We start from the raw sequence: 24,511 nt of genomic DNA on the forward strand, positions 1-24,511 counted from the left end.
ATAAGAACACAGATGGCCCCATCCGAGTTCTCTCCTTTTTTTTCAAATTTTTGTGTCTCAATCAATTTTGTGGAAGAAAAGTAGCTCTCCCCCTGTCGCAAACAAGTCCAGCGCATAGTGTGGACACCTCCTCACCGCCTTTCCGCGCTATCACGTGGAGACGCGTCAAGTGACCTCACTGTCCGGGCTTATCAACTTGTTAATCAACTTGTCACACCTCGGCGCATCAACATCTCCATCGGCGAAGCTGGGAGATGAGGCCCAAGCGACATCATGGGCCAAGGCTACTCCCTCACAACCCTGTCGGCGGGGTCGGCAGGGATCGACGTACCGGAGCTTTCGGATCTGGTATATGAGAAGTCGATGGGTGGGGGCAGGTTCATGAAGAGTATCCGTGCTAGGCAGCAAAATGGTCTAGTTTTCGTCAAGGTCATCATGAAGCCTTATCCAACGATGCAACTGGAACCGTATGTCAAAGCAATAATGAGTCAGTTTCTTCCGATCTTTCAATGTCTCCAGGCAAAGCTAATATGCCAATGTAGGGGAACGGACCCTCTTATCTGATGTACCAAACGCATTGAGCTATGAGAGGATCCTTGAAACAAGTACCAGCGGATACCTGGTCCGTCAGTACGTTCATAGCTCTCTTTACGATCGAATGAGGTATGTTCACCGACACAAAAACCCTGTGGTTCATCCAATTCTCTGACAACTACGCAGTACTCGCCCCTTTCTAGAGGATATTGAGAAGAAATGGATCGCATTCCAGCTCCTTTGCGCTCTGCGAGATTCTCACTCCTTGGATGTCTTCCACGGTGACATCAAGACAGAAAATGTTCTGGTAACATCGTGGAACTGGCTCTACCTATCTGATTACTCTTCCTCATTCAAACCGACATTCCTCCCAGAGGATAACCCTGCAGACTTTTCGTTCTACTTTGATATCTCCGGGCGGAGAACGTGCTACCTCGCCCCGGAGCGATTTCTAGTGGCCGGTGAGGAACCGGGCAGCCGTCATGTCAATTGGGCAATGGACATCTTCAGCGCGGGCTGCGTGATCGCAGAACTTTTCCTGGAGTCTCCGATCTTTACCCTCAGTCAAATGTACAAGTATCGGAAAGGCGAATATAGCCCAGAGCACAGCCAGCTGGTGAAGATTGAAGATCCTGAAATTCGGGAGCTAATCCTTCACATGATTCAGCTGGAGCCAGAGTCTCGTTACTCTGCTGAGGAATACCTCAATTTCTGGAAGAACAAGGCCTTTCCGGAGTATTTCTACAGCTTCCTTCACCAGTACATGTCTCTCATGACCGATCCATCTTCTGGGAGAACCAAGGTCGATGCGGAATCAAATAATCGAGGGGAAACGGATGATCGCATTGAAAGAGTCTGCTTGGACTTTGACAAGATATCCTACTTTCTTGGGATTCCACCTCGAGCTTCGGCAAGCGGTCCATCTGGCACGGATGCAGCTTCCCGTCTCACGGGCAACACCCTCCCGGTGAAACTCGATTTACCCGATGGTGATGGCGACGGAACCCAAACAATAACAACGTCTCCTCGGTTGCAGTCAGATGAAGGTGTTTTGATCTTCTTGAGTCTGGTCGTTTCCAATCTCCGGACAACATCCAAGGCCTCGGCTCGTATCAAAGCCTGCGATATCCTCCTTGCCTTTGCGGAGAGACTCTCGGATGAGGCAAAGCTCGACCGAGTTCTTCCTTACATCATGATTCTCCTAGCAGACCGTACCGATACTGTCAAGGTTGCGGCAATTCGCACACTGACTCAATTACTGGAGATGGTCAATGTAGTTTCTCCGGTAAACGCCTATTTGTTCCCAGAATACATTTTCCCCCGGCTGCAGCCATTCATCATATCCTCCAAGAGCAATCCAAGCCCCATTGTTCGGGCTGCGTATGCCTCCTGTATTGCGTCACTAGCGCAGTCCTCTTTGAGGTTCCTGGACATGATTCAAGCGTTGCGGTCGGATACTCGCTTGACTTCGCTGATACCCGTTGGCTTCGAGCCGCGATGGACGGAGGACGCAACTTATCACAATCTCTACGATGTGGCTCGAATTGACCTTCTAGAATACTTTGAGGTGCATACCAAGGCGCTTTTGACAGATACAGATGCATCCGTTCGCCGTGCCTTTTTGGGATCTGTTTCCAGTCTATGCGTGTTCTTCGGGAATTTCAAGGCCAACGAGGTTATTCTGAGTCACTTGAACACTTATCTGAATGATCGAGATTGGATCTTGAAGTGCGCTTTCTTTGAGGCCGTGGTTGGTGTTGCCGCATATGTTGGAAGTACCAGCCTAGAGCAGTATATCCTTCCTCTCATGATTCAATCTATGACGGAACCCGAAGAATTCGTCGTGGAAAAGGTGATTCGCTCTCTTGCGGCCATGGCTGATCTCGGACTGTTCCAGCGATCAACAACCTGGGACCTTCTTCATATAACCATTGGGTTCCTGGTTCATCCAAACATTTGGATCCGTGAGGCGGCAGTAAATCTTGTGGTCAAGTCGACCAAGTTCTTGTCGGTCGCGGATATTTATTCTATCCTCACTCCTCTCATTCGGCCATTCCTCAAGGTCAAAATTGTGGGCTTCTCTGAGGCAGAGCTTCTTGACGCTCTAAAACGACCCATGGCACGGAATATCTATGAAATGGTCTTCCTCTGGGCTTCTAAAACGGACAAGGGTATATTCTGGAAATCCGCGAGTCGAGATGCGTTCAGTCTCTCGGAACCTGGCAGTCAGGGCTCTCATCTAGGTCGAAGTGTCGGTTTGTCTATGAGCTCGCAGTCCAAGAATGAGGAAGATGAGCAATGGCTCTCAAGGTTGCGAAATCTTGGGATGACGCCAGAAGATGAGTTCAAGATTCTGGCGCTCAGGGACTACATATGCAGAGTCTCACTTCGACAATCAAGAGACGTTGACACGGAGACCACGTTGCCTCTAGGTGAAATCATCAGTCTCTCGCAGCAAGGCGTCACGCCTCAGACTGTCTTCTTCGACAAGAATCTGAATGAGAAGTCACGTAATACGTCTCTAGAAAGGAACTCTAGTCGCACCCGCACTCTTGATGACCAGAGACCGCGAACTATTGCAGACGCGCTACTTGATGCCTCTACCACAATTGAACGATCACCATCTACTCATCGCAAACATATTCGCACTCGAAGCCAGCTCCATAAAGGAATTGAAGTACCACAGCCGCGAAACATTACAGTTGAATCATCCTCGTCTTCCCCTGCAGCATCATCTCCTGCTGCAGCTCCTGGGTCGCGGCCAATGTCGCCACCCGGCTCGGATATCGAGCGGCAGTTCATTCCTCCGGATCGCAGACTAAGTACCGGTCAAGAGAGCTCATCAACAACCCCTACTAATGCCGACACCTTATCGTTGAGAGGCCTACCGGTGCAGCGCAAGTCTAGTGCCATTAATTTGCTGAATCGTAATGAGACTGCAAAGGCATATGCAGAAACCAGCACGAGCTCTGCAAATGCATTCGGGAAAGTAGATGCCCCAGTTCAGAGAGGCGGAACCCCCCAGCCCTCTGCTCTCTCCCATGCATACGACCGTAAGCCAACCCAGGCCGTTGCGGCATCACGACGATATCGTGCCAATCATTCCTACACTGGTGACGATCCGGTGGTGCTGCGACTGTTGGACAACGTTTTTGCGGAGAACTATCCTACAGACTTGTTTGACTTGGGACCTTACGTCAAAGAACTCGATTCTCGACAGCCGATTCCCAAATCTAATGCCCAGAATATCCACAAACTTTGGAAGCCCGAGGGCAATCTGGTCGCTACTTTCGGCGAACACAGTGGGCCCATCAACCGCATTGCCGTGCCCCCAGATCATTCATTCTTTGTGACTGCCTCTGATGACAGTACAGTCAAGATCTGGGACACTATCCGGCTGGAACGAAATTTGACCCCTCGATCCCGTCAAACTCATCGCCATTCAGCAGGTGCGCGTGTCAAGTCGCTGACTTTTGTTGAGAATACGTACACATTCGTCAGCGGTGCTACTGATGGTAGCATCCACGCTGTCAGAATTGACTATCAAAAGGTCAACGAAACTGCTCGGTATGGCAAGCTTCAACTTGTCCGTGAGTATCAGCTACCTGTCGCCGAAAATGGGTTACAAGAGTATGCGGTTTGGATGGAGCATTTCAGAGACGAAGGCCAGTCGACGCTTCTGGTCGCCACGAATACATCCCGCATTCTGGCATTGGATATGAAGACCATGCTGCCAATTTTCACCCTGGAAAATCCCGTCCATCATGGAACTCCGACCACTTTTTGCTGCGACCGGCGCCATACTTGGCTTCTCGTCGGGACCACTCATGGAGTTCTCGATTTGTGGGACTTGCGGTTCCGTGTACGACTGAAAGCTTGGGGTCTACCAGGTTGGGGCTATATCCACCGAGTTCAGTTACATCCCATCAAGTCACGCGGTCGCTGGGTTTGTGTGTCTAGCAGTGGAAGTCACGGAAATGAAATCACCGTGTGGGATATTGAAAAGTTCCGCTGTCGCGAAGTCTACCAAGCGGCACCACTGAATTCCAGCGATAGTGCTACTGCCAACGGCGGGGCCACCACTAGTCATCACCGGAGCTCCCGGGCTGCCGCTACTGGCCGGGCACACCGTCCTAACATAAGAGATTTCGAGGCTTGGCCCGTCGACGAGGACCGACCGGAGGGCATGCTTAGCCGTTTTGCTACAACCAGCCCCGCGGCAGCTGGTTTAGATGCCGGGTCTGGCAATAACGGCTCAGCGGCATCACCCACGAACCTCGCCGGGGACAGAATGGGCACGTTGGCATTCATAGGAGGTCTGAATACTCCTGATGATGACAAGGCTGCCAGCAGCAACAGCAAACTCGGGTTCATTGTCTCGGCTGGAAGCGACCGACGAATACGGTTCTGGGATCTTGCTAATCCGGCGGGTTCTATGATTGTCAGTGGGTTAGATGCCGTTTCAAACGGCAATGCCGCGAGCAAGCCACAGTACGAGAGCTCTCAACCTGGACCCAACCTCTCCATGGTCACGGAACATATGCCCCGCTCTTCAACCCATGATGGCACCGCCGCGGCTGGCTCAAAGAAGGGAGCTAGCCCGCGACCACCCCGCAGCACCGTGATTAGTCTCCAGCAGCAGATGCTTCTCAAGAGTCATCTAGATATCATTCAGGATGTCGCGGTGCTGCGTCAGCCGTACGGGATGATCGTTAGTGTTGACCGGGCGGGCATGGTGTACGTCTTTAAGTAGGCGAGCCTTTTTCTAAAGGCGTTTTGTTTTCCATCAGTAGCAAATAGATACCCAAAATCAGATTCAATTTCAATCTATCAACAGTTTCTCTGTTCAAGTAGTGGATTGTATTGCGGAGTTCGATCCAAGCATCCATCTATATATCCCGGGAAATGCCATTCCTCAGCAACCGACCCCGCCCTGACCTCGCCGACTTCCATCCATACCCAATCGACGTACCTAAATTGCTTGAGCCGCGACAGATACCGATTCAATTTCTGCCGATTTAAATCCTCATCAATCTGTGTTTCAGACACTATCCACATGCCGTCCTCATCAAGAGAAAACAAAGACGATAGGCCCCTTCAGCCGCCACCTCCCCCACCTCCCCCGCCAGAGGACCTTCGCTCAAAAATGTCCCCCTTGGTTCAGAGATTAAAAGTCGCTCCTCCCAGCGATTTCTTTTACTCGCCAACTACTCCTTCGACAGATGGACTAACTCCGATTCCCACGGGCCCATATTTCTTCTATGGAACTTTATCGGACCCGTCTCTGCTTTCCGAGATTTTGGATCTGAGCAAAAACCCCGAACTCAAGCCTGCGTATCTTGTCGGATATAGATGTATGATGTGGGGTCAATATCCAGCGTTGATGGACGCTCCGGGTATGATTGTTAAAGGTGTTGTCTATCATGTCTGTACACAGGAAGATGGGGAGAAGCTTGCTACGTATGAGACGAATAGTTATCGGGTTGAGGCATGTCGCATTAGATACTTTGATGATAAAGAACCATCTGATAATCTCGGGTATACGTTCAAGTTTGCTGGTAATGTTAATGATTTGGAGGAGGGTGATTTCGACTTGACGGCCTGGCTGAGCAGAATTGGGAGGGAAACTGCAGTGGACGGGCCTATGGTTGCTAAGAAGGAGAGTGCATCATGCAGAGAGCAGACTTGATCCCTTTCTTCCTCTTTGAGATGCATAGAAGTTTTGCCGTGGGCTGCATGTATATATTTGACGGAGAATTGGTCACTGGCACTTCGTGTAGTAATTGACGTAAAATGTGAATGATAAGACTGTTGAAGGACGTCCAGATAGTGCTACGAAGTAGATGAACCTAATTGATTCCCACATCGGTACCAGACTGTGTAATTCCATTATTCGTGCCCGGTGGTTGGATGATGCTAAGAAAGGCTCCAGCTTCGGCACTTCGAGGGTGGCAATCGTGGGGCCTTGCAGACTCGAGAAAGCGCAAAGATATCTCGGATATACCTACTAAGATGCGCAGGTAGTATTCAAGTCCGATAATTTCTGTTCTCTGTAGAAAAGAAATCTCGGATTTACGGAGTCTATGTCGAGCCCGTGGTGGCTAACCGAGTCATCCGTCGGTGTTTAGGCTACCCACTCATCAATATGGACGGAGTAGACGAGTGCGAGTCAAATCCTAAGCGAGTATGGATATGGATTCCCCGCATCCCTCAGTCCTTAGCTTTGCTCTAGAAGCCTCGTGGGATCTTTCTTTAGATTAAACCCCGAAGGCGACCGTTCTGGTATTTGAAGGTGTAGAGAAAGCCGGATGGAGCTAATTATCTGATTGGAATTGGTCATCTAGAATTAAATGGAAGGTCATATTGTGACTATCAGAAAAACTACTCGAGACGATTATCCGACAATTTGATTGATCCTGGCCTGCCTACGATGGGTTTCTTAAGAGATAATCGGTGACTTAGATAGCTTCGTATTGTGATCGAGATATAGAGCTTTGATCAAGTTTGCAGAGACTAGGTATCGTACCATGGAAAAGATGAATTGCGCCGCGCTTCCAGTCCTAATCCATACATTATCTGCATGTACATACTGTAGACCTGCATCACAGATTATGGGTTAGAGCGACTGCCGGGACTCGGAAGCAGCTGAGTGGGTGGGTCGCCCTCCACCGATGCGAAACAGTGGTTTCTAGCTGGGGTGGATGGATCGAGTGAGTGATCGGCAGATATCCCACGGCCCTAAAGTTCAAACCGGGATTACCTCCACCCAAACCAGGGAAAATATTGTAAGCGGGTTGCGATTTCTACCACGGAGTAATGTTTGACGGCATTGTTAGCGCGTCTTTTGTCCGGTTGGACGCATGGATAGCCGGTTCTGCCGGTGGCCATGCATCTCATATTTTACTTTTGGACTTGCCCTTGCATGTTAGTGCGTGCTAAGACGCGCGGGTGCGTTACGAAGTACCGATGTGGTTGGTCCTTGCGAAGGGACCTCCTGCGGGTTCGAGAACGAGGGGATCCTGGTTGGACGGGGATTGTGAGGAGTTCTTGCTATGACTGTAGACGGTCGCGAACTACTGATCCCTGGTTGACCTCGTCCAGAATTCTTCTGATCTAGATCTGGTAGATGATGGTTATGCATTTTTACTATTATCCCGAACTCTAATCATACTGGGGAAGAGAATAGGACGGGTTACCGAGACTCCTTCTGTATGTCGTACGTCCTCTACCTCGGAGTCATCTTTTTCCGCACGGTCATAAACGACACACGAATGACAGGTTCCATTTCAGAGACAAGGTTGCCCACCAGCCCAGATCCAGGAGATTGGCCCGACGGAAGGAAGTGGGATCTCCATTCCAAATTTCCAGAGTTGGGTTCGGTACTGTAGGATTTGACAGTGACGGGCAGTGGAGTCAGGACGAGTGGATGACGAGGGATAAAAAAAGGAAACAATGGATGATAACCGGATGGGAGAAAAAAAGCACTATGCTCGAGCATGGACAATGTCTCTCATATAGATGAAGGAAGAATGGAGACAAAGCAATCATTTATACTCTGGATAGATTATGGCGTACTCCGCAGGGTAGCGCGGAAAAGGCCGAATTGCACAAAAGCAAATTCAATTCAGGGGTCAACCAACGAAAAACGCCGCAAGGGAAACGGCACACGGACCACTGCCAACCAGAAAAAAAGCTGCACGAGTGCGATCGAAGCCGCTCGAAGCCTCGAACACGAATCTCGGCCGTGGGGGGCCCGGCGAAGGATGATGGAGTCTAGTCCTCGTTTTTCTCCTCGAGCCTGAGAGCCTGCTTGCCCTGCTCGGTTCTGCCGAGTCTGCTTTAGTCCCGTTGGGGTGTTAGCTTCAGGCCCGCCAGGAGGTTGCACCACTCACACGGCAGTAACTTGATGCAGGCACGGCAGAGAGCTTGGAGAACTGCGTAGGGGACTGGCCATGGTTCTGGGACGCTTCGGCCCCCAGGCACGTCAGGAACCATGGGCCGTGACTGGGGGCCCGCGATCGTGATCCATGACAAGTTGGTGGTTTCATTCGATCTCTGCAGGTTGAGCACTTCAACACGAGCAGGGGAATCTTTGATCGGCAGGTCCTGGGGCATGATTCAAGGCCATCGGAAAGTGCGGTCTTTGTATTGTACTGAATAATCCCGTATTCACTGAAAATTGAGCTTCCAGTACAAAGTACCACCGGATCCCGAAGACCTCCAGTCGGGATTTGTCATTCCTCCTGATAAGAATGCATATTGTGAGGCTTTTCTGGTTATTGTCTGTGAGATTGTGTCTGCGCAATGGCTCCAGAGGAGTCTGCGGTCTCCTCGCTGCTCGCAGGCGAGACACGAATGTGTTCGACTTTGTAATGGAGCTCAATCAGAGCCTGCAGCTTGCTTTTTGTTTTTTTCTTTGCCCGGTCGCACGGCCAATGCGCTGATAATTGAAAGGATCGAAGTCTCGATTCGGAGACTGACAGACTGACAGACTGACAGCCAGGTGGTACGCATAGACTTTGGCCCCCTATGACGGTCGCATCGGGCGTGGAGCAGATCGGTGGCGAGGATGGGGGGTCTTATGAATCAATTTGTTCCCGTTGATCTATCAAGGGAATTGGACGAGTCCAGAGTCCGGGGAAGACCGAAACGATCTGAGCCTGAGACAGCCGCAGAAGAGACGAACCGGCGGTCAACCGTTGGGGACGATGAAACGGTGTACTGCGTGCAGGCCTGTAGGGCCTGCATGAATTTGGATGTATCGACTCTGAGGAGAAGAGGAGTCCAAAGTACGGAGTATGTATGGAGGAGTAGACTAACAACTGTCTACCATTGTTCTGGTAGAGGATGCAAAGAATCATACATACTACATAACAATAACAACAAAGACAGTAATAAATATCTCATAGTATCTACGGAGGACTCTGCTATCGAGTATAATATCTGTCTTTTCAATCTTCAAACAAAAGGAATATCACATTCGTACTCTTCGCATCTAATATCATGGACTGAACCCCTTCGACCATGCTCAATGGCCATAATTCAGGATCCATGATTACTGTAATAAATGCCTACAATACTAAAATACCAAAATCCTAAAAAAATTATTTCCGTTCGAGCAGCTCCTGACTTTTAATTAACAGACCGGGGCCCAAGTGGAGATGCCAGGAACAGGGCCATTTCTCACTGGCTTAACTCCGTTCGTTTTCCCACTTTATCCACTCAACGAACCCCCTTTAAGCCTTAGCTTTCCGTCCAGCTCTTCTCCTATTCTTCCTTAGACCTACACCTTTCGGACTAGTCCCGTTTTTGCATAGTGAACGAATAACTTTCTGAGTTTCTTAGTCTCGCCGAGCCCGCTCCTCCTCATCTCCCCCCTAATCCCCCCCCCCCGTGGTCCATAGTCCATTCCCTACTTCCCTTCTCTTCTCCTTCAACCATCCTGCTTGGCTTAGGTTCTCGATAGTCGAGTATCCGCGAAACGAGCGTGGTCGCCCTTTTCCACGTCTTTGTTCTGCCGGTATACTCGTTCGCTACTCCTATTGATGGCCTGCATTGCCCTCCACCGACTTTGAGTCCAAATTCGAGTCTCAACCGGCGTCACTCTCTCTCCCGTCGGCCTATTGTTCACGCCAATTCCTCGTCCTTCTCTTGATCTGGCCCGACCCTTTGTCTCGCAACCAACTTGATACTCTAGCAGTATCAGACGAGTCCTCTACAGTCCGTTGTGAGGTCCGTATCATTCAACGTCACCACTACCGCCATTACCACACCGGGTATCATTTATAGATCTAGATCTCCCAGTCTATATCACCACAACCACCACATACCGTCACAATGGGCCCTTCTTTGAGAGACCACGGCTCCTTCGTCCGGCCTTCCACTCGCGATCGCCCGACGACTCGCGGTGAGGGGGAAAATTCGCTGGTCGTCCCCAGCCGCACGTCGTCGCTGCACTCGCGCATCACCCAACCCATTCCTTCTACTCTCAACATCAAGCCCGCTCAGCGGACTCCCAAAACTCTCACTCATGCATACATGGTCTGCGGTGTCGGCCGTGAGCCCTCACAATGGGTCAAGGCACCCACTCCTGAACAGGGCAAGATTGGCCACATGAAGGGTGCCGTTGGCCAATTCTGGCTTCCCGAGATCCTGGGTAGCAGCCCTCGATTGGAGCAGGATAACGAGATTGCACGAGCTCTGCACTCGGCTATGAGGGTAAGCTATTGATTCTTTGCATCTACGCATATCTCCATATAGAAAAGAATGGCCGGTATGGGATTGCATGATATGCTCTCCTAAAACGCCAAAGGATATTCAATGGAAGACTTGAGATCAACTAACATTCTCTCCATTAGGCCTGCTTCCCCCACGATGTCGAGATTTGCACTGGCAAGAGCCAGCCTCACTGCGCCCACCACGCCTTCGTTCTCCAGCAAGATTCTTCTCACACCCTGTACGGTATCGCGCTGCGCGTTTGGTCCCGTGCCGACGAGAAGCGTGCCGAAACCATCCGCGAACTGCGCAAGAAGACCGAGCCCGACTTTTATGATAACCCTGACGAGACCTACTGGATCCCATACTGCCTGAGCTTCCTCTCCCGCTACCCTCTGTACGACCTGCTGGGTGATTACCTCCGTGGAATGTGGATTCACTGGAACAAGGCCACGAACCTGTTCCACGCCGAGGAGGTTTCTCGCATTCTGAGCTTCCCTGCTCCTCGCCTCAATGATCTCGTCCGTATCGACATGAAGGACTACGCCCTCTGCTATCAGTTCCCCTCCTCCCCGACTGGCTTCCAGAACTTCTCCATGTGGCCCCTGTTCAACTGTCTGTCGATTCCCAACATTGTCGGAGTCATTGAAGCCGCGGTCTCCCCCACTCGCCGAATCATCTTCGTCTCTCACTACCCGGCCATGCTGACCGTGGCTGCCGAGACTGTCCGCTACTGCGTTCGTGTTTACGAGTGGAGCGGTCTGTATGTGCCGGTCGTGCACGCTCGCCACGTCAAGGAGCTCGTCCAGGAGCCTGGCCCGTACATACTGGGTATCACTGCTGAGTGCCGCACTCTCTTCAACGCTCCCTCCGATGCCCTCGTGGTGGATCTGGACCGCAACTTCGTTCTCACCTCCAGCCCGCCCAATGTTCTGAACCAGGGCCAGCGCACCAAGTTCATCAACCGCCTGACCCAGGCTCTGAACGGTGATGTCTCACCCTCTGGTGTCCCCACTCACCTCCGCTCTGCCTACGCTGGTGGCAAGCTTATCCCCGCTGGTCAGATCATTGTCATGCGTGGTGAGGTCGAGAGCGTTCAGGACCCCAACTGGTGGAACCAGGACGCCGTCATGGGCGTCATGGACCACGTCTGCGAGAAGCTCGGCCGCAACACTGGTATGAAGGCCATCTTCGGCGGTTCCGTCAAGAAGCCCCTCATGACCAAGGTGTCGATGCGTCACCTCAACGAGATCGTTCGCGAGCGCAACCAGTACTCGCGCGATGCCATGGAGGCCTGGCAGGACTTCATCAACCTCAAGGGCCGTATGGACACCGAGCTCAGCAAGGTTACCAAGCGCAACAACTTCCTTGTCGAGGAGCTCGAGACCTGGAAGCAGCAGTTCCTCAAGTTCCAGGCATTTGCTGAGCAGCTTACCAAGGAGACTTCCGAGCTCAAGGTCAAGATTGAGAACCACAAGCGTGAGAACCGTCGCCTCACTGGTCTCATTGACCAGCAGAAGGATGATGTGGCTCGTCTCACTCTTCGTCTGTCTGGCACTGAGAAGCAGCGTGACGATGCTCTCGAGGCTCTGGTTCTCCAGCAAGAGATTGCCGAGGAGCTCGAGCGTGAGCGCAAGCGTAACCAGAAGGAGATCTCCGCTCTCACTCACACTAACTCCACCCTGTCCCGTCAACGTGACGATGCTCAGCGCGTGGTTCTGCACCTTCGCAGTCTGATCAATGGCCAGAGCCACCACATGGAACACATTGTTCGCTCCATTGGCAGCAGCTCCGAGATTACTGAGATGGTCGAGCAGGGTTACGAAGATGCCCCCGAAGAGGCTACCGACCGCGAAGAGCGCATGGAGACGGTGAAGGAATCAAGTGGCAAGGAGAGCAACGCTCAAAAGGCAACTTCGGTAAATGATATGAGACCCGAGCTTGAGCAGCACCTGCTGAACCTCGGCAAGGACCACAAGACCCTTGCCCGTCTGAGCATTACCGATGTCGCGGACCGTTACCTCCGCGACAAGACGGATGCTATTGCGGACATTATTCGTAGCATCAGTGACCAGTGCGCCGCCGCCGTCGAGGGACTTCACCTCGCCCAGGACGCCGAGGAGGATGAGGAGATTGATTCCAACTCCAAGTCCTCCGTTCACCAGAACGGTGGTGACCGTCTCGGCTCCGAGTATGACGAGGGTCGCACGACCCGCGCCACCAGCGAAGTGAGCGACATGGACAACAACTCGCTGCACCCCGACAACCGTCACTCCAGCATCCCTCCCACTCCCGACTTGGTCCACAACCGGTCCAGCACTTCCATGTCCATGGTTAGCAGCTCGACTTTCCCGGAGCGGTCAAGCCAGCAGTACGGTCCCGGTGATATCCCGACCCGTATCGTGGAGGATGACGATGAGCACGCCCACGAGACGGAGAACATGGATGACCAGGCCACCGAGACTGGCACCTTGTCCAAGCAGGCCAGTGAGGATCTCATGCGTCCTCAGACCGCACGAGTGATCTCTTAGTTTTGCCCTCCCTTCCACTAGCCCTGCCTGAGGACGATGTGCAACGCTTGAACCCCCGAGACGACCTTGATTTTTTTTTCATCTTCTCTTCTGACACATTCTTGCTTATATTGGCGTGGTGTTTCCTTTCTCTCTCCCTTTCTTTTACTTTTCTCTTCTCTCTGACTGGTGCCGTGAATCTGAACACGTACACCAATGCTCTGGTTGTCCGGCGTAGTCTTCGTCTGCTTTTCTTCGCTTCGTGGTGTCACTTCCGATACTCCTATATCCATCCTCCGTTGTTCACCCATTATTCCTTGTCTATCCATATTTACCTTACACATTTTGGTCCTGTGGAGGGGGTTCTTTCCCCCTGAGCCTGCTTTTTTTCTCCCCCTCCCAGGAAAGTCTATTGTCTTGTGTCTTTGGTGGCCGTGCCTTCTGAGTTGGACCGGCTTGTTGACTTGTTTTTCGCTGCTTACCGCTCCTTATCTTGTGCCTGAGGCCTTGACTGCTGTTGCGTTGATAGATCTCAGCGCGAGAGAGCGCTCCACTCTGCACCCTCCTTCTGCAAACCTTTTCTCAAATTGCAGATACATTTCCTTGTTGTCTACAGTGTGTGCCATGCACCTTTTTTTTCCTTGTCTCTTTTTTTGTGAAGTCGTCGGCCTGGACTCGTCGATTGTATATGGGACGATCCATCCCACCTGTTGTATTTAAAATGGATTCTGTTAATTGTTCTACTTTGTGTGAATCGTAGATTTGATAATGTTTTCTGGAACTGGCTTGCCTTTCCAGTCGAGGCAGTTGTATGTGGTAAGAAACATGCCAATTGAAACTATTTACAAAGCTATGCAACAAATGATAAGATTATGCAAGCTTTCCAGGGACAACGGGGTGTCCAGCACTCAAACCACCGCAAACAGCCCACGCCTGGCCATTAACATAGCTGCTCTCATCACTTCCCAAAAACAATGCCACACGGGCGACCTCGTCTGCAACAGCACCACGCTGCAACGGGTTCAACTGGCCAATCTTGCGCTCGGTGCCACGCTTCCGGGCATGGTCAAAGACCGCCTGCGTCATGCCAGTCTCGATGAGACCGGGGCAGATGGCGTTGATACGGATACCCGAGCCGGCCAGCTGGTAAGAGACCGTTTGGGCAATAGAGACGACTGCTGCCTTGGAGGCAGAGTAGTCGGTTGAGCCAGCGTTGGAGCGGAGACCTGCAACCGAGGCAGTGCAGATGATGGAACCGCTAGGATATGGCTTGGCCTCGGAGGTTACTTTCATAGCTGGGGCAGCGTGCTTTGCAGCTAGGAAGACACTGTATTTCACAAAGATTTAGCACGAGCCCACCCCTGAACATACTGAGTGAAAGAAACTTACCCGAGAGCATTCGTCCGCATCGTGTTCATAAAGCCATCGCCATCAATCTCAGTAAAGATCTTGGGTTGACCTACGATTCCAGCATTGGCAAAGAAAATATCTAGACGGCCATACTTGGCAATCGCATCGTCGATGACCGCTACAACGGCCTTTTCCTCGCCGGCGTCGAATTGCCGCACGTGGACATCTACGCCCGGGTAGAGAGATTCCATCTCCCGCTTATGCGTGGCGAGATGAGAGTCATTATAATCGCAGATGTAGACGGCTTTGGCGCCGTTGTTTGCGAATTGGTGGGCACTTGCGCGGCCAATACCGTTAGGTGAGTTTGCTCCTAGGTATTGTTAGTACGATGAATCGGAGATTTGGCCGAGGGAGCTTACCGGTCACAATTACAACCTTGTCCTTTGTCCGACTGTAAATGTTTTAGCTTCTGATGTGCTATTCGTTTGCTTCAATTGAAGCATTTCTTTTGTTAAAAGCAGCAGATGAAGGACTTGACTTACGGTCCAGCAGAGTCTGAAGCAACATGGCGAATCTTGGGGATTCCCTCAAAGCTGCCCTCGTCGGGAATACCCTCGACCAACTGCTTACTGAGGGCCTGAAGACGTTGCCGAGCTGCTGCAGAGGACATGATGGTCGTAGAAAATTGATATAAGAAAAGAAGGGTTTAATTCTAGTCCCGCCTGATTGGGACTGAAGTAAGCTTAGATAGGTAACGTGTAGAACAAGCCGGGGAAGGTGCAAATAAATAGGAAGGAGCTGTACCGACTCTACCGAGCTGCACCGCATCGCCTTCTTTCCCCACTCGGTTATGCGGAGAGCCGAGGCCCAGGTCACGTGGATTCTTTTCTTTCCCTGGAGAACTCAGTATCTCACGTGACTTCATATATCTATCTCACGTGATGCCACATCACGTCATGTGCCAGTGCTTGTTTTGGGCAGAAGAGCCTCGCTTCTGGCCGCCAGGGTCTATATAGAGGACCACTTTGCGAGCGTCGTATTTATTTCCTGCCCTTATGCCTTCCGGGTCGATTCCCCTGCCGTCCTTACATTGACACTGTGGTTGATCTCCCTTCATTCCACAGATCCACCCTGGATCGCCTAGGATCGCCAAGGGCGCGCGCAACACGACCAAAAAAGAGGCTCGGAAAAGCAAAGTGAGAAAACAGCCGGTCCTGAGAAGGAACTGTTTCTTTACCCTTTGCTTCAAGCCTCCCCCATTTCTGTCCGATGAAACTCAGAAAGCATTCATGAAGTCCGCAATTACTCGTTTCGACGTCTATGCCATCCACCTGTCGTTGAGTCATGGCGGAGCCCGATATTCACCCCCAACGGCGGTCCTCCTCTCAAGCTTCATCTGCATCGGGCAGGAGCCAGAAGGCTAGAACACTTCGACACAAGACACAGAAGCGCCACTCGGCTTCTTCAAATGCGACTACCGATCTCACATCGTTTCCTTCGCTTTCACCGCCGGATCGCTCTCCCACTTTGACCCGAGGGTTGACGCATACAATGATGGCGGGCAATGAGGGCGGAGATAGCGCAAGTGAGACTGGACGCGGGCGCAAGGCTACTCTTGCAAGTTTGACGACTGGACTGTCACATACATCAGGAAGGGGTGCCCTTTTCGCCGATTCGGTCCCTCCACGCGATATTCCCGGAGCGCTGCACTTGGCGGATGATGGACATATCGAGCGGTTAATCGCTACTACGGGAGCCGTCAAGATTGTACGACAATTTGCGCGGGATCTGGCTCAGCGGGATGCAGAGATTTCGTCCCTGAGGCAGCGCGCTGATGCTAGGGAGCGGGAATTGAAGAGGATGTTGCGTGAAGTGTCAGTGTCGAATCAGGATATTGAACGCCGCCTCTACCAGCTCGAAAACCCTACGGATGATCGCAACTCTGATGGAGAGAGTAGCACCAGTGGTGAAAATAGTGGTCTGAATGGTCTCATGTCTCAGGCCATGACGGACACTGTGGGATCCCAAAATGATGCGGATCAGGATGTCTCGTCCGATCTACATGCCACCATCCGGGCCGCTCAGAGGTCCGAGAATGAGAATCGGAGTGGCAGCGCACCGAGTACTGAGTCTAGCAACAACCGGAGACGACAAGGCTCGCTTCGTGGCTGGCAGGAATACTTCTTTGGTTCGACCAATGCCAGTCGGAAGACCAGTCGGGCTAGCAGTATCATGAGCGATATGCATGAGGTTGAAGAAGAAGACTCTGCCGAGCGTGTTCGAGTACCCAGCAACCCCTCAGTGCGGCGAAAAGCCCTTGACGACCAGCTTTTCCAGCCCCCTGGTGCTGCGGCAAGCGAGATTCTGAATAGAAGAATTGCTAGTGGTTCCACTACCGGTGACGATGCAAGCATTCACTCGCGCAAATCTTCACGCTCACTCGGTTCATGGACGGTCAAGTTGTTCGCTGGCAATGTGCAAGCAAAAGACGCCAGTGATTCTGAGACCAGCCGCAACAGAGCGGCATCAGACAACCAAGACAAAGACAGGTCAGCCGGGTCTACTCTCTCCGGAGCGGCCGTTTCCAAGAGTGGATTGTCTGCGGTTGCTGCGCTAAAGAGAATCAATAGCAATTCCAACGTTGCTACCTCCGGTGCACGCACGGCTAGTGGTAGTGGCACGGTCAAGATAACTCCACAGAGAAGGAATCCTGCTGGTATCGTTCCACAAGGTGCAACAGTTGAAAGTACCAACCGAAGCTCAACCAACCTTGGACCCGTTGAAATGGATGCTATTTTACCACTGGAGTCTCGCCCTCCAACTCTTACTCCCATTTACAATAACTCCCAGCCAGGTGAATTCCTGACCGATCGGTTTGGCTTCATCTATGATCAGCGACGAAAGAAGCGTCAGAGAGAGGCCAATGCAGGCAAGGGTCACAAATCAAGATTAAGCATCGCCGAGACTCTTGGTAATCACCGCGCAGATTCTGATGTTGAGGATGACGCTCAAACAAGTCCTACTCCTCAGCAAAGCGTTGATACCCCTAGCTCTGCTCCAGGCTCCCCTGATGACGATCCTGAAAATGGAGCTGTTGGAATGCGTCGCTGGCAGGATTACCTAAGAAAGCCATCTCGCCCGACAGAGCTTCTGTCTCATACGCCCTCTGCTGGTCCCATCGTTTCCTTGATGACCGCGGGAGAGAACCGTCCTCACAGCTCGTCGGTTTCTGTGGACAAGGGTGGCGCTGTATCGGTTGGGACAAGTGCACAACCCTCTGCATCCACTTCGGCTATCACGGCGGATCGTCCTGAATTTGCTGGAACCACGTCGGAGGAGTCAGCCATTGCAGCGTCCGCCGGGGTTAGCACTGCTGAAAATGAGCCGGTGAAGCTACTCCTAGAGCAACTCACCGATCTCCACGATTCATTGCAGCGTGACCGGACGGTGAGATGGAACGAGTTCCTCCGCAAGGTTCGTGCCGAACGCAGAAAGGAAGGCGAGGCTGCGGCTGCCGCGGCCGCCGACCGGTCTGTGACTGCTGTGGACACTCCGGAAGCATCTCTCGCAGACGGCGAGGTCATTGGTATCGCTGGACTTGGCAACAAAGGCAAGGTTGGTCGTGCCAAATGGCGAGAGTTCCGCCTGTTAGTTCTCGGTGGTATTCCCGTTGCCCTGCGTGCCAAGGTTTGGTCCGAGTGTAGCGGTGCGTCCGCCATGCGGATTCCTGGTTACTATGAAGATCTTGTGCGAGGAATTGGTGGCACCGAGCCAGACTCATCGGTCATCGCCCAGATCGACATGGACATCCGGCGCACCCTCACTGATAATGTCTTCTTCCGTAAGGGCCCTGGTGTGGGTAAGCTGAAGGAAGTTCTCCTAGCATATTCACGCCGCAACCCCGAGGTTGGATACTGCCAGGGCATGAATCTTATCGCAGCTTCGCTACTGCTTATCGTGCCTACAGCCGAAGATGCATTCTGGATTTTGACCTCAATGATCGAGATCATCTTGCCCCATCATTACTATGACCATGGTCTGCTTGCGTCCCGCGCGGATCAGGTTGTCCTACGACAGTACATTTCGGAACTTCTGCCCAAGTTGTCAGCGCATCTTGAAGACTTGGGCATTGAGCTGGAAGCCCTCACCTTCCAGTGGTTCCTTTCTGTCTTCACTGACTGCCTTTCTGCAGAAGCATTGTATCGTGTATGGGACGTGGTCTTGTGTCTCAACGTTACCAGTGCAAGCACGGTCTCTGCAGGCCCTGCACCAGCCACCAATTCATCTGCCTCGAGTGTCAAAGACGGCACGGATAAGGCCACTCTTCCCACTGAAGAGCTTGCTTCTGGCAGCGGGGGAGGAAGTACTTTCCTCTTCCAGGTGGCTTTGGCACTCCTCAAACTCAACGAGCCGCAGTTGCTCACCACGTGTACCACACCGGCCGCGTTGTACACATACATCAACCATCAAATGACCAACCACGCTATCAGCATCGACGGCTTGATCCAAGCCAGCGAGGCACTTCGTAACATGGTTCGTCGCGAAGACGTCGTCGCGCGCCGAGCTATCGCTTTGCAGGAGATGCGTGAGTATAGCGGTGTCCGGTCCTAGGTCCCGATCCTTTGTTTTATTCAATCGTTTTCTTTTGTGGGAGTACCAGCGCAATCACCTGCCTCGTTCCCTGTTTCCTTTCTTTCTCTGTTCCCATCTAGAGCCTGTGAGATTATGCCGATACGATTCCGAGCATTGGATAAGGAGTTTGGCTATTCTTTTTCTTCCAATGATATCCCACTATTTCCCATTCCTTGGCGCTGCTCCTGGCTATCTTTGCGGATTTTCCTTTCATCTGGCCCTCTTCAATGGGTGCGCTCGTTCTCTTTCTATAAACCTCTGCATCCAAGATACCCCCGACTACTTCTCCATGGGTTCGATTTGTTTGATTGTCATTAGAGTTTCGTTGAAAATTGGAGAAGTCATAAAATGATATTTTAGTATTCGTTCCATCTATCCGATTAATGCTTTTAACTCTATTCTTCCACTTGTCTAGTCTACTCGCTAATTTTGATTACCACCCACGGAAAATCGACTCCAACTTCGAATCTGAGATCCATATATCATAAACACGATCGGCGAAACCATAATCACTGCTGATAAAACCGCAAGCAACGTAGCCGACCAATTAATATGCAACTTCTCATACATCGGTCCTTCGACGATGGGAAACACGGCAGAAACCAACGAACGAACCATGACGTGAATCGATATAGCCGAGACGGTATTCATCAGATAAGTATCGACAATGTAAACAATGCCACTGATGAAAATCACTTGTAATGCCATCCCGATGAAGAAACATGCGATGAGCTGCGATGCCCAATGGACGTCTCCTGACCAGCCGAACCAGAGGAGTGCCGGTGGGAGGATCACTGCACCCAGGATCATGGGGGGTAATCGATGTTCTGGGGTGATTTTGATCTGGGAAGAAGACGATTTCCCTTCTTCATCCGTCTTGACCTTCTGTGAAGCTAGCCATCGTGACTTGTACCAAGTCATTGTAAATAAAGAGAAAATTCCAAGTGCAGACAACACGCCCAACCCAACAGAAATAAACGGTAGAGTTGCCGTGGGTTTACTCCAGCCTCGATTCTGGAATGCCTTCGGGAATAACTGGTATGATAGGTAGAGCGTGCCGTAGACGAGAGTCAGGTATATCGTCATGACTATCAGGATGGGTTCTTGGATGAACATCCGCACCGGTTTGGTACAGTACTTTCGTAGCAGGACCTGCGGATCTAGAGATGCCATCTCAGCACGAGCACGGAGGTTGACATTCCCCGTTTCACGACGGAGCCTAGCGGCGCGTTTCATGAGGATGCGATTATGAGAGGACTCGCGCAGTAACACCGCAGCGTGGATACCCACGACACCACATATAATCAGCGTCACCCACGCAGTCCACCTCCACCCATACCGCTCAACGATATAAGCACCCGCAATAGGCGCAATGATAGATCCCAAATTCATAATCGACGCAGACATACCCACCGCAACACCACGGGTAATCGGTCCATAGATATCAGCCAGAATCCCCGATCCCACCGCAAGACCGCCACTACCCAACATGCCCGCTAGAAACCGACAAACCAGGATCGTGACGACGCCCTGCGCTAGGGCTAGAGGGATTTGAAAGATGGCACAGCCTGCTAGTGCAACGGCGAGCACGGGCGCGTTGCCGACTACTTCGGCCATTGGGGCGAAGATTAGCGGGCCCGTTGCGAACCCGGCGATGAACAGGGCTACTCCTAGGGACATTACTTCTTGGGAGACGCCGTATTCGGCTGCTGTAACGTCTGCTGCAGCACCGAAGACGCTGGATGCGAATGCGATGGCGAAGATTACGGTTAACGCTGCTGAGGAGCGGAGTAGTTTTGTTCGTAGAGGCCAGTTTTGTGGGTTTTCAGGGTCTTTGGGGCCGCTCCAGGTGACTATTTCGAAACATGATTCCGGTTCGTTTTGTGGTGTGTTTGTTCCACTGGGTGTGTCTATACCGTTTGGCGTTGTAATGGGGTTGATGATGCCTCTCTCGGTCTGTTTGACTCTGATCGAGTCATCTGGTATAGACTGTGTCATGGCAGGTGTGAGGATGAGATATTTTGATTCTGAGAAGAACCCTGGTCTGTGTAAAGAGTTTTTTCGGTCTCTAGCAGCTTGACGATCGGCAATTGATGCAGGTTGGGTCCACTGTTCTAGATGCGCGGATGATCTCCGAGATTGTGGCAGGCGATGTCATTGGCGTGTGCGTGTATGTCTGGAAGAAGGCTGTATAGTTCGGATTATCGAAGAGATTGTATAAAGACCTAGAGCGTATCTCCTATGAGACAGTAAAATAGGTCAGCGTATACTATATAACGGTTGATCGCATTCTCGGCAAGTTCATAGTTCGCGGGAGGCCCCGAACCGCGAACGGTCAGGGCTCGGCGAGATGGCCGAGAGTGGAGCATTGCCTTATCACTTTCCTCGAGTCGAGGCCCTTGGTTTATGATTTGTGCATTTGACTGGTCAAAGAAGGAGAAATCATGTATTCCTTCGGACAATTCTGACAGCGGCACGTATAGCCGGGCATACTGCAGAAGCAAAAGCCCGAATCTACAATAGTGACCCAAATAGTGGCCTAGCCAGATATGCTTCCATTCTGTCTTTCTAATGTCCTTCCATTGTGTCCTCGCTGGCTTGGAAATCCTCTCAGGGTCTGCTATGCAACGTGACTGATCTGATGTGAAGTTTTGACCAGATTTGAACACATAGAACCTACATGGATGAAGTATGTACGCATGTCAGTAGAGACACGAAGGAGTTCATCCTGCTTGTCTTCTGCAAGGCAAAGCCATTGAAACAATGCAGCTGATGCAAGCAAAATAAAAGATTAGAAATAGGCTATGCGCCGATTAGATAGTAGAGTGGCTCTTGGAAAAGTGGGTATTATTCCTCGCACGTCCACCTGCTACAGGCCATGATCTAGGACTATGGGCAAACAAGTTCTACCATCAATGGCTTCCGGGCTTCACCCGTAGCACGAGAATAACAGTAGAGTGACCGCTTATCTTCCGTCACCAATGGCGGAAGTGCATTGGCTGTGCCAAGATGCATTTCAAAACGTCTACATGGTCGGAATCATCTCCGACGGGGTGGTGGTGCCAAGGCAGCAGACTACTGTTGTCAGAGCAGTAAGTCGCTTGGTCCCTCTGGAAGTGACCAGCCACGGCAACTAGTCCTGGTAGGGTGTCCAAGCTGGAAAGTATCCACACTAGCTACAGCGTAGGGTGGTTCCGACCCATGATCGCCCGATCAGCGTTCATGCTAACCGTGGTGGAACATTTACGGAGGAGAGAGCCTCAGAGTAATCCGAGGTGATATCGTGCTGCGGCCATGTCAAATTCAGCTAGGACCATCCTGGATCCAGAACCGATCGTTGACATCCAAAATCGAGGTAAGATCAAGCGATTCAATGCTAGGGCGCACGCCCATGTCCAGTACGTCACGGGCTACGGCCTTGATCTGACGCATGATCGATTGAGAAATGGCCCAGGTACGAGCCAGCGTCTTGAACACGCCGATGGTGAGACCGATACGATCGCGACTGGGATCAGGCATCTGGCCTGCCTTGACGGAGCAGGCTGCCAATTGGACCATGGAGCTCAGTGTGAGAGCGCAGATGAAGAATGGGGTGTGTCGCTCCACGGGCAGACGGATAGCCGCCAAAGAGGATAACTCGCTAGCTGCCTTGACTGCCTTCATGGCATGGGCATGATGGGAGAAGGCAGGGACGCTGATCGGGCCGTGGTGACCACAAATCACCTCTGACGCGACCGCGGGGGAGGACAGGAGATCCGATCGAGGGAAGTTCAGATAAATGGAAGCACCATTGACAATCATGGTCGCCTGGAACATGATCTCATCCACCGATCCATCCGGCCGCATCAGCTCTGACTTGGACTCTGGCAAGTGAAGGAACCAGCTCGCGATGCGCGCATCAATAGCTTCCACATGATCTTGCTGGCCTTCCACCATCTCCTGGGTCGCCACCACACGTCCGAGAATTCGCACGGCTTCGATTCGGTAGCAGTAGGATGAGAAATCACGCTCATCATCGGCAAATACACGTTCATCAAACTGTGCGATGGTCGGTGAGGGTGGCGGGGTCAGGCCATCCTGGTAGATACGCTCCTCGCACGGGAGGGGCACCTCGGGTGGCACCAAGTTCGTACGATACACCTGCTGCACGCCAAGGGCAGTCAATAGGCCCTCGACAACGAACAGCTCCCACCAGGTGCGCCGCAAGCACTCTGCCCGGGTTGGATCCCCATTGCTTGCAATCTCGGCAAAAGTAGCTTGATTCAGACCAAGCTCGAATGCCAGATCAACCGCGGCATCTAAACATTCCTTGGCCTCTCCACGCTCATTGCGCGAGTGGAGCACAATCGCCAATAGAAGCCATGCTTGCACCTTTTCCACGGAGGGCAGCTGGTCCCGTACACCTGTAACAACGGTCGGGCGGTATGTTTCTGGCAAAGCGGCGGGGGTGAAGTGGGCGGCGATGAATTTCATCACCTGTTCCAAGTAGACGGGGCACTGGGCGCCACGATACAGTAGGCGCAGCGGTGGGAGAACGGGGTGGGCCGAGTGGAAATAGGTGTAATAGATATCGAGAAGGTACCCGTCGCCGCCGACCGAGGAAGAAGATTCCGGGGTCATCGGGCCTGTTATCGGGCGAGCGGGTGGTGTCGTGGTGGCTGCAGTTGTGGTCGTTGTCATGGTCGACGCCGGGATATTCGGGATGCCATTGAATGACGGACTAGCCGATCCAGAGGAGGGTAATGGCACGGTGTGAGGCGCATAATTGAAGCTCCCTTGGAGAGACCAGTCGAGGGGGACTTCAACCATGCTGGGTGCAGGATCCGTGACAAGTTGGTCGGGAGAGTATGGTTCGGCACGACGCTTCTTAGAGGGGCCCTTGTATCCCCGGCGCGATTTGGTATATTGACATTCGGAGCCGGTCAGCAGGCAGCGGCCACAGACGGGGGTCTTGCCATCGCATTTGAGATGTTTGTGGCGACACAAAAGACAGGCAAGTAGCGAAGGACCGGCGGGCTTCGCGGACCCGGGAACAATAATCGGGGCCTGCGGGTCGTTCATGATGAAGAGAGGCGCATGGGGAGAGGGATGGAATAGGAGGGAACAGTAGTAGAATGGAGAAAGAGCCGGGAATTATAAAAGTGAGAGGTTCAAGAAAAGGTCGCGAAAATAAAACTGGGGAAGGAAAAGATGAAGGAGGGGAGAGAACGAAGAGAGCAGTCCAGAAGTCCAGAAGAAGCGAGGGGGGCAACTGGCAACTGGCCAGTCCA

At 52.1% G+C, this 24,511-nt stretch overlaps 8 protein-coding genes across 8 annotated transcripts; 4 read left to right on the top strand and 4 right to left on the bottom strand.

The window, feature by feature from the left end:
* Positions 1-273: 273 nt before the first annotated feature.
* N7496_007543 (ubiquitin-binding serine/threonine protein kinase VPS15) lies at positions 274-5,287 on the top strand (the record flags this gene model as incomplete). Its single annotated transcript, XM_056700472.1, has 2 exons — positions 274-467; positions 721-5,287. The coding sequence occupies 2 exons, from the start codon at positions 274-276 to the stop codon at positions 5,285-5,287; spliced, it is 4,761 nt and encodes a 1,586-aa protein (XP_056555885.1).
* Positions 5,288-5,680: 393 nt separating this feature from the next.
* Positions 5,681-6,223, top strand: N7496_007544 (gamma-glutamylcyclotransferase family protein; the record flags this gene model as incomplete). Its single annotated transcript, XM_056700473.1, has 1 exon — positions 5,681-6,223. The coding sequence occupies one exon, from the start codon at positions 5,681-5,683 to the stop codon at positions 6,221-6,223; it is 543 nt and encodes a 180-aa protein (XP_056555886.1).
* A 2,150-nt stretch (positions 6,224-8,373) lies between these two features.
* On the bottom strand, positions 8,374-8,649 carry N7496_007545 (uncharacterized protein; the record flags this gene model as incomplete). The annotated part of the gene is made up of 1 exon (XM_056700474.1): positions 8,374-8,649. One exon carries the CDS (start codon positions 8,647-8,649, stop codon positions 8,374-8,376), a length of 276 nt encoding a protein of 91 aa, XP_056555887.1.
* Positions 8,650-10,371: 1,722 nt separating this feature from the next.
* N7496_007546 (DENN (AEX-3) domain protein) lies at positions 10,372-13,280 on the top strand (the record flags this gene model as incomplete). Its single annotated transcript, XM_056700475.1, has 2 exons — positions 10,372-10,752; positions 10,893-13,280. 2 exons carry the CDS (start codon positions 10,372-10,374, stop codon positions 13,278-13,280), a joined length of 2,769 nt encoding a protein of 922 aa, XP_056555888.1.
* An 849-nt stretch (positions 13,281-14,129) lies between these two features.
* On the bottom strand, positions 14,130-15,279 carry N7496_007547 (SDR family NAD(P)-dependent oxidoreductase; the record flags this gene model as incomplete). Its single annotated transcript, XM_056700476.1, has 4 exons — positions 14,130-14,586; positions 14,649-14,979; positions 15,029-15,060; positions 15,152-15,279. 4 exons carry the CDS (start codon positions 15,277-15,279, stop codon positions 14,130-14,132), a joined length of 948 nt encoding a protein of 315 aa, XP_056555889.1.
* A 674-nt stretch (positions 15,280-15,953) lies between these two features.
* Positions 15,954-19,220, top strand: N7496_007548 (TBC domain-containing protein; the record flags this gene model as incomplete). Its single annotated transcript, XM_056700477.1, has 1 exon — positions 15,954-19,220. The coding sequence occupies one exon, from the start codon at positions 15,954-15,956 to the stop codon at positions 19,218-19,220; it is 3,267 nt and encodes a 1,088-aa protein (XP_056555890.1).
* A 444-nt stretch (positions 19,221-19,664) lies between these two features.
* On the bottom strand, positions 19,665-21,239 carry N7496_007549 (uncharacterized protein; the record flags this gene model as incomplete). The annotated part of the gene is made up of 1 exon (XM_056700478.1): positions 19,665-21,239. One exon carries the CDS (start codon positions 21,237-21,239, stop codon positions 19,665-19,667), a length of 1,575 nt encoding a protein of 524 aa, XP_056555891.1.
* Positions 21,240-22,544: 1,305 nt separating this feature from the next.
* On the bottom strand, positions 22,545-24,302 carry N7496_007550 (Zn(II)2Cys6 transcription factor; the record flags this gene model as incomplete). Its single annotated transcript, XM_056700479.1, has 1 exon — positions 22,545-24,302. One exon carries the CDS (start codon positions 24,300-24,302, stop codon positions 22,545-22,547), a length of 1,758 nt encoding a protein of 585 aa, XP_056555892.1.
* Positions 24,303-24,511: the final 209 nt, after the last annotated feature.

Source organism: Penicillium cataractarum, assembly GCF_028827025.1.
Source record: "Penicillium cataractarum strain IBT 29864 chromosome Unknown utg000005l, whole genome shotgun sequence".
NCBI lineage: Eukaryota > Fungi > Ascomycota > Eurotiomycetes > Eurotiales > Aspergillaceae > Penicillium > Penicillium cataractarum.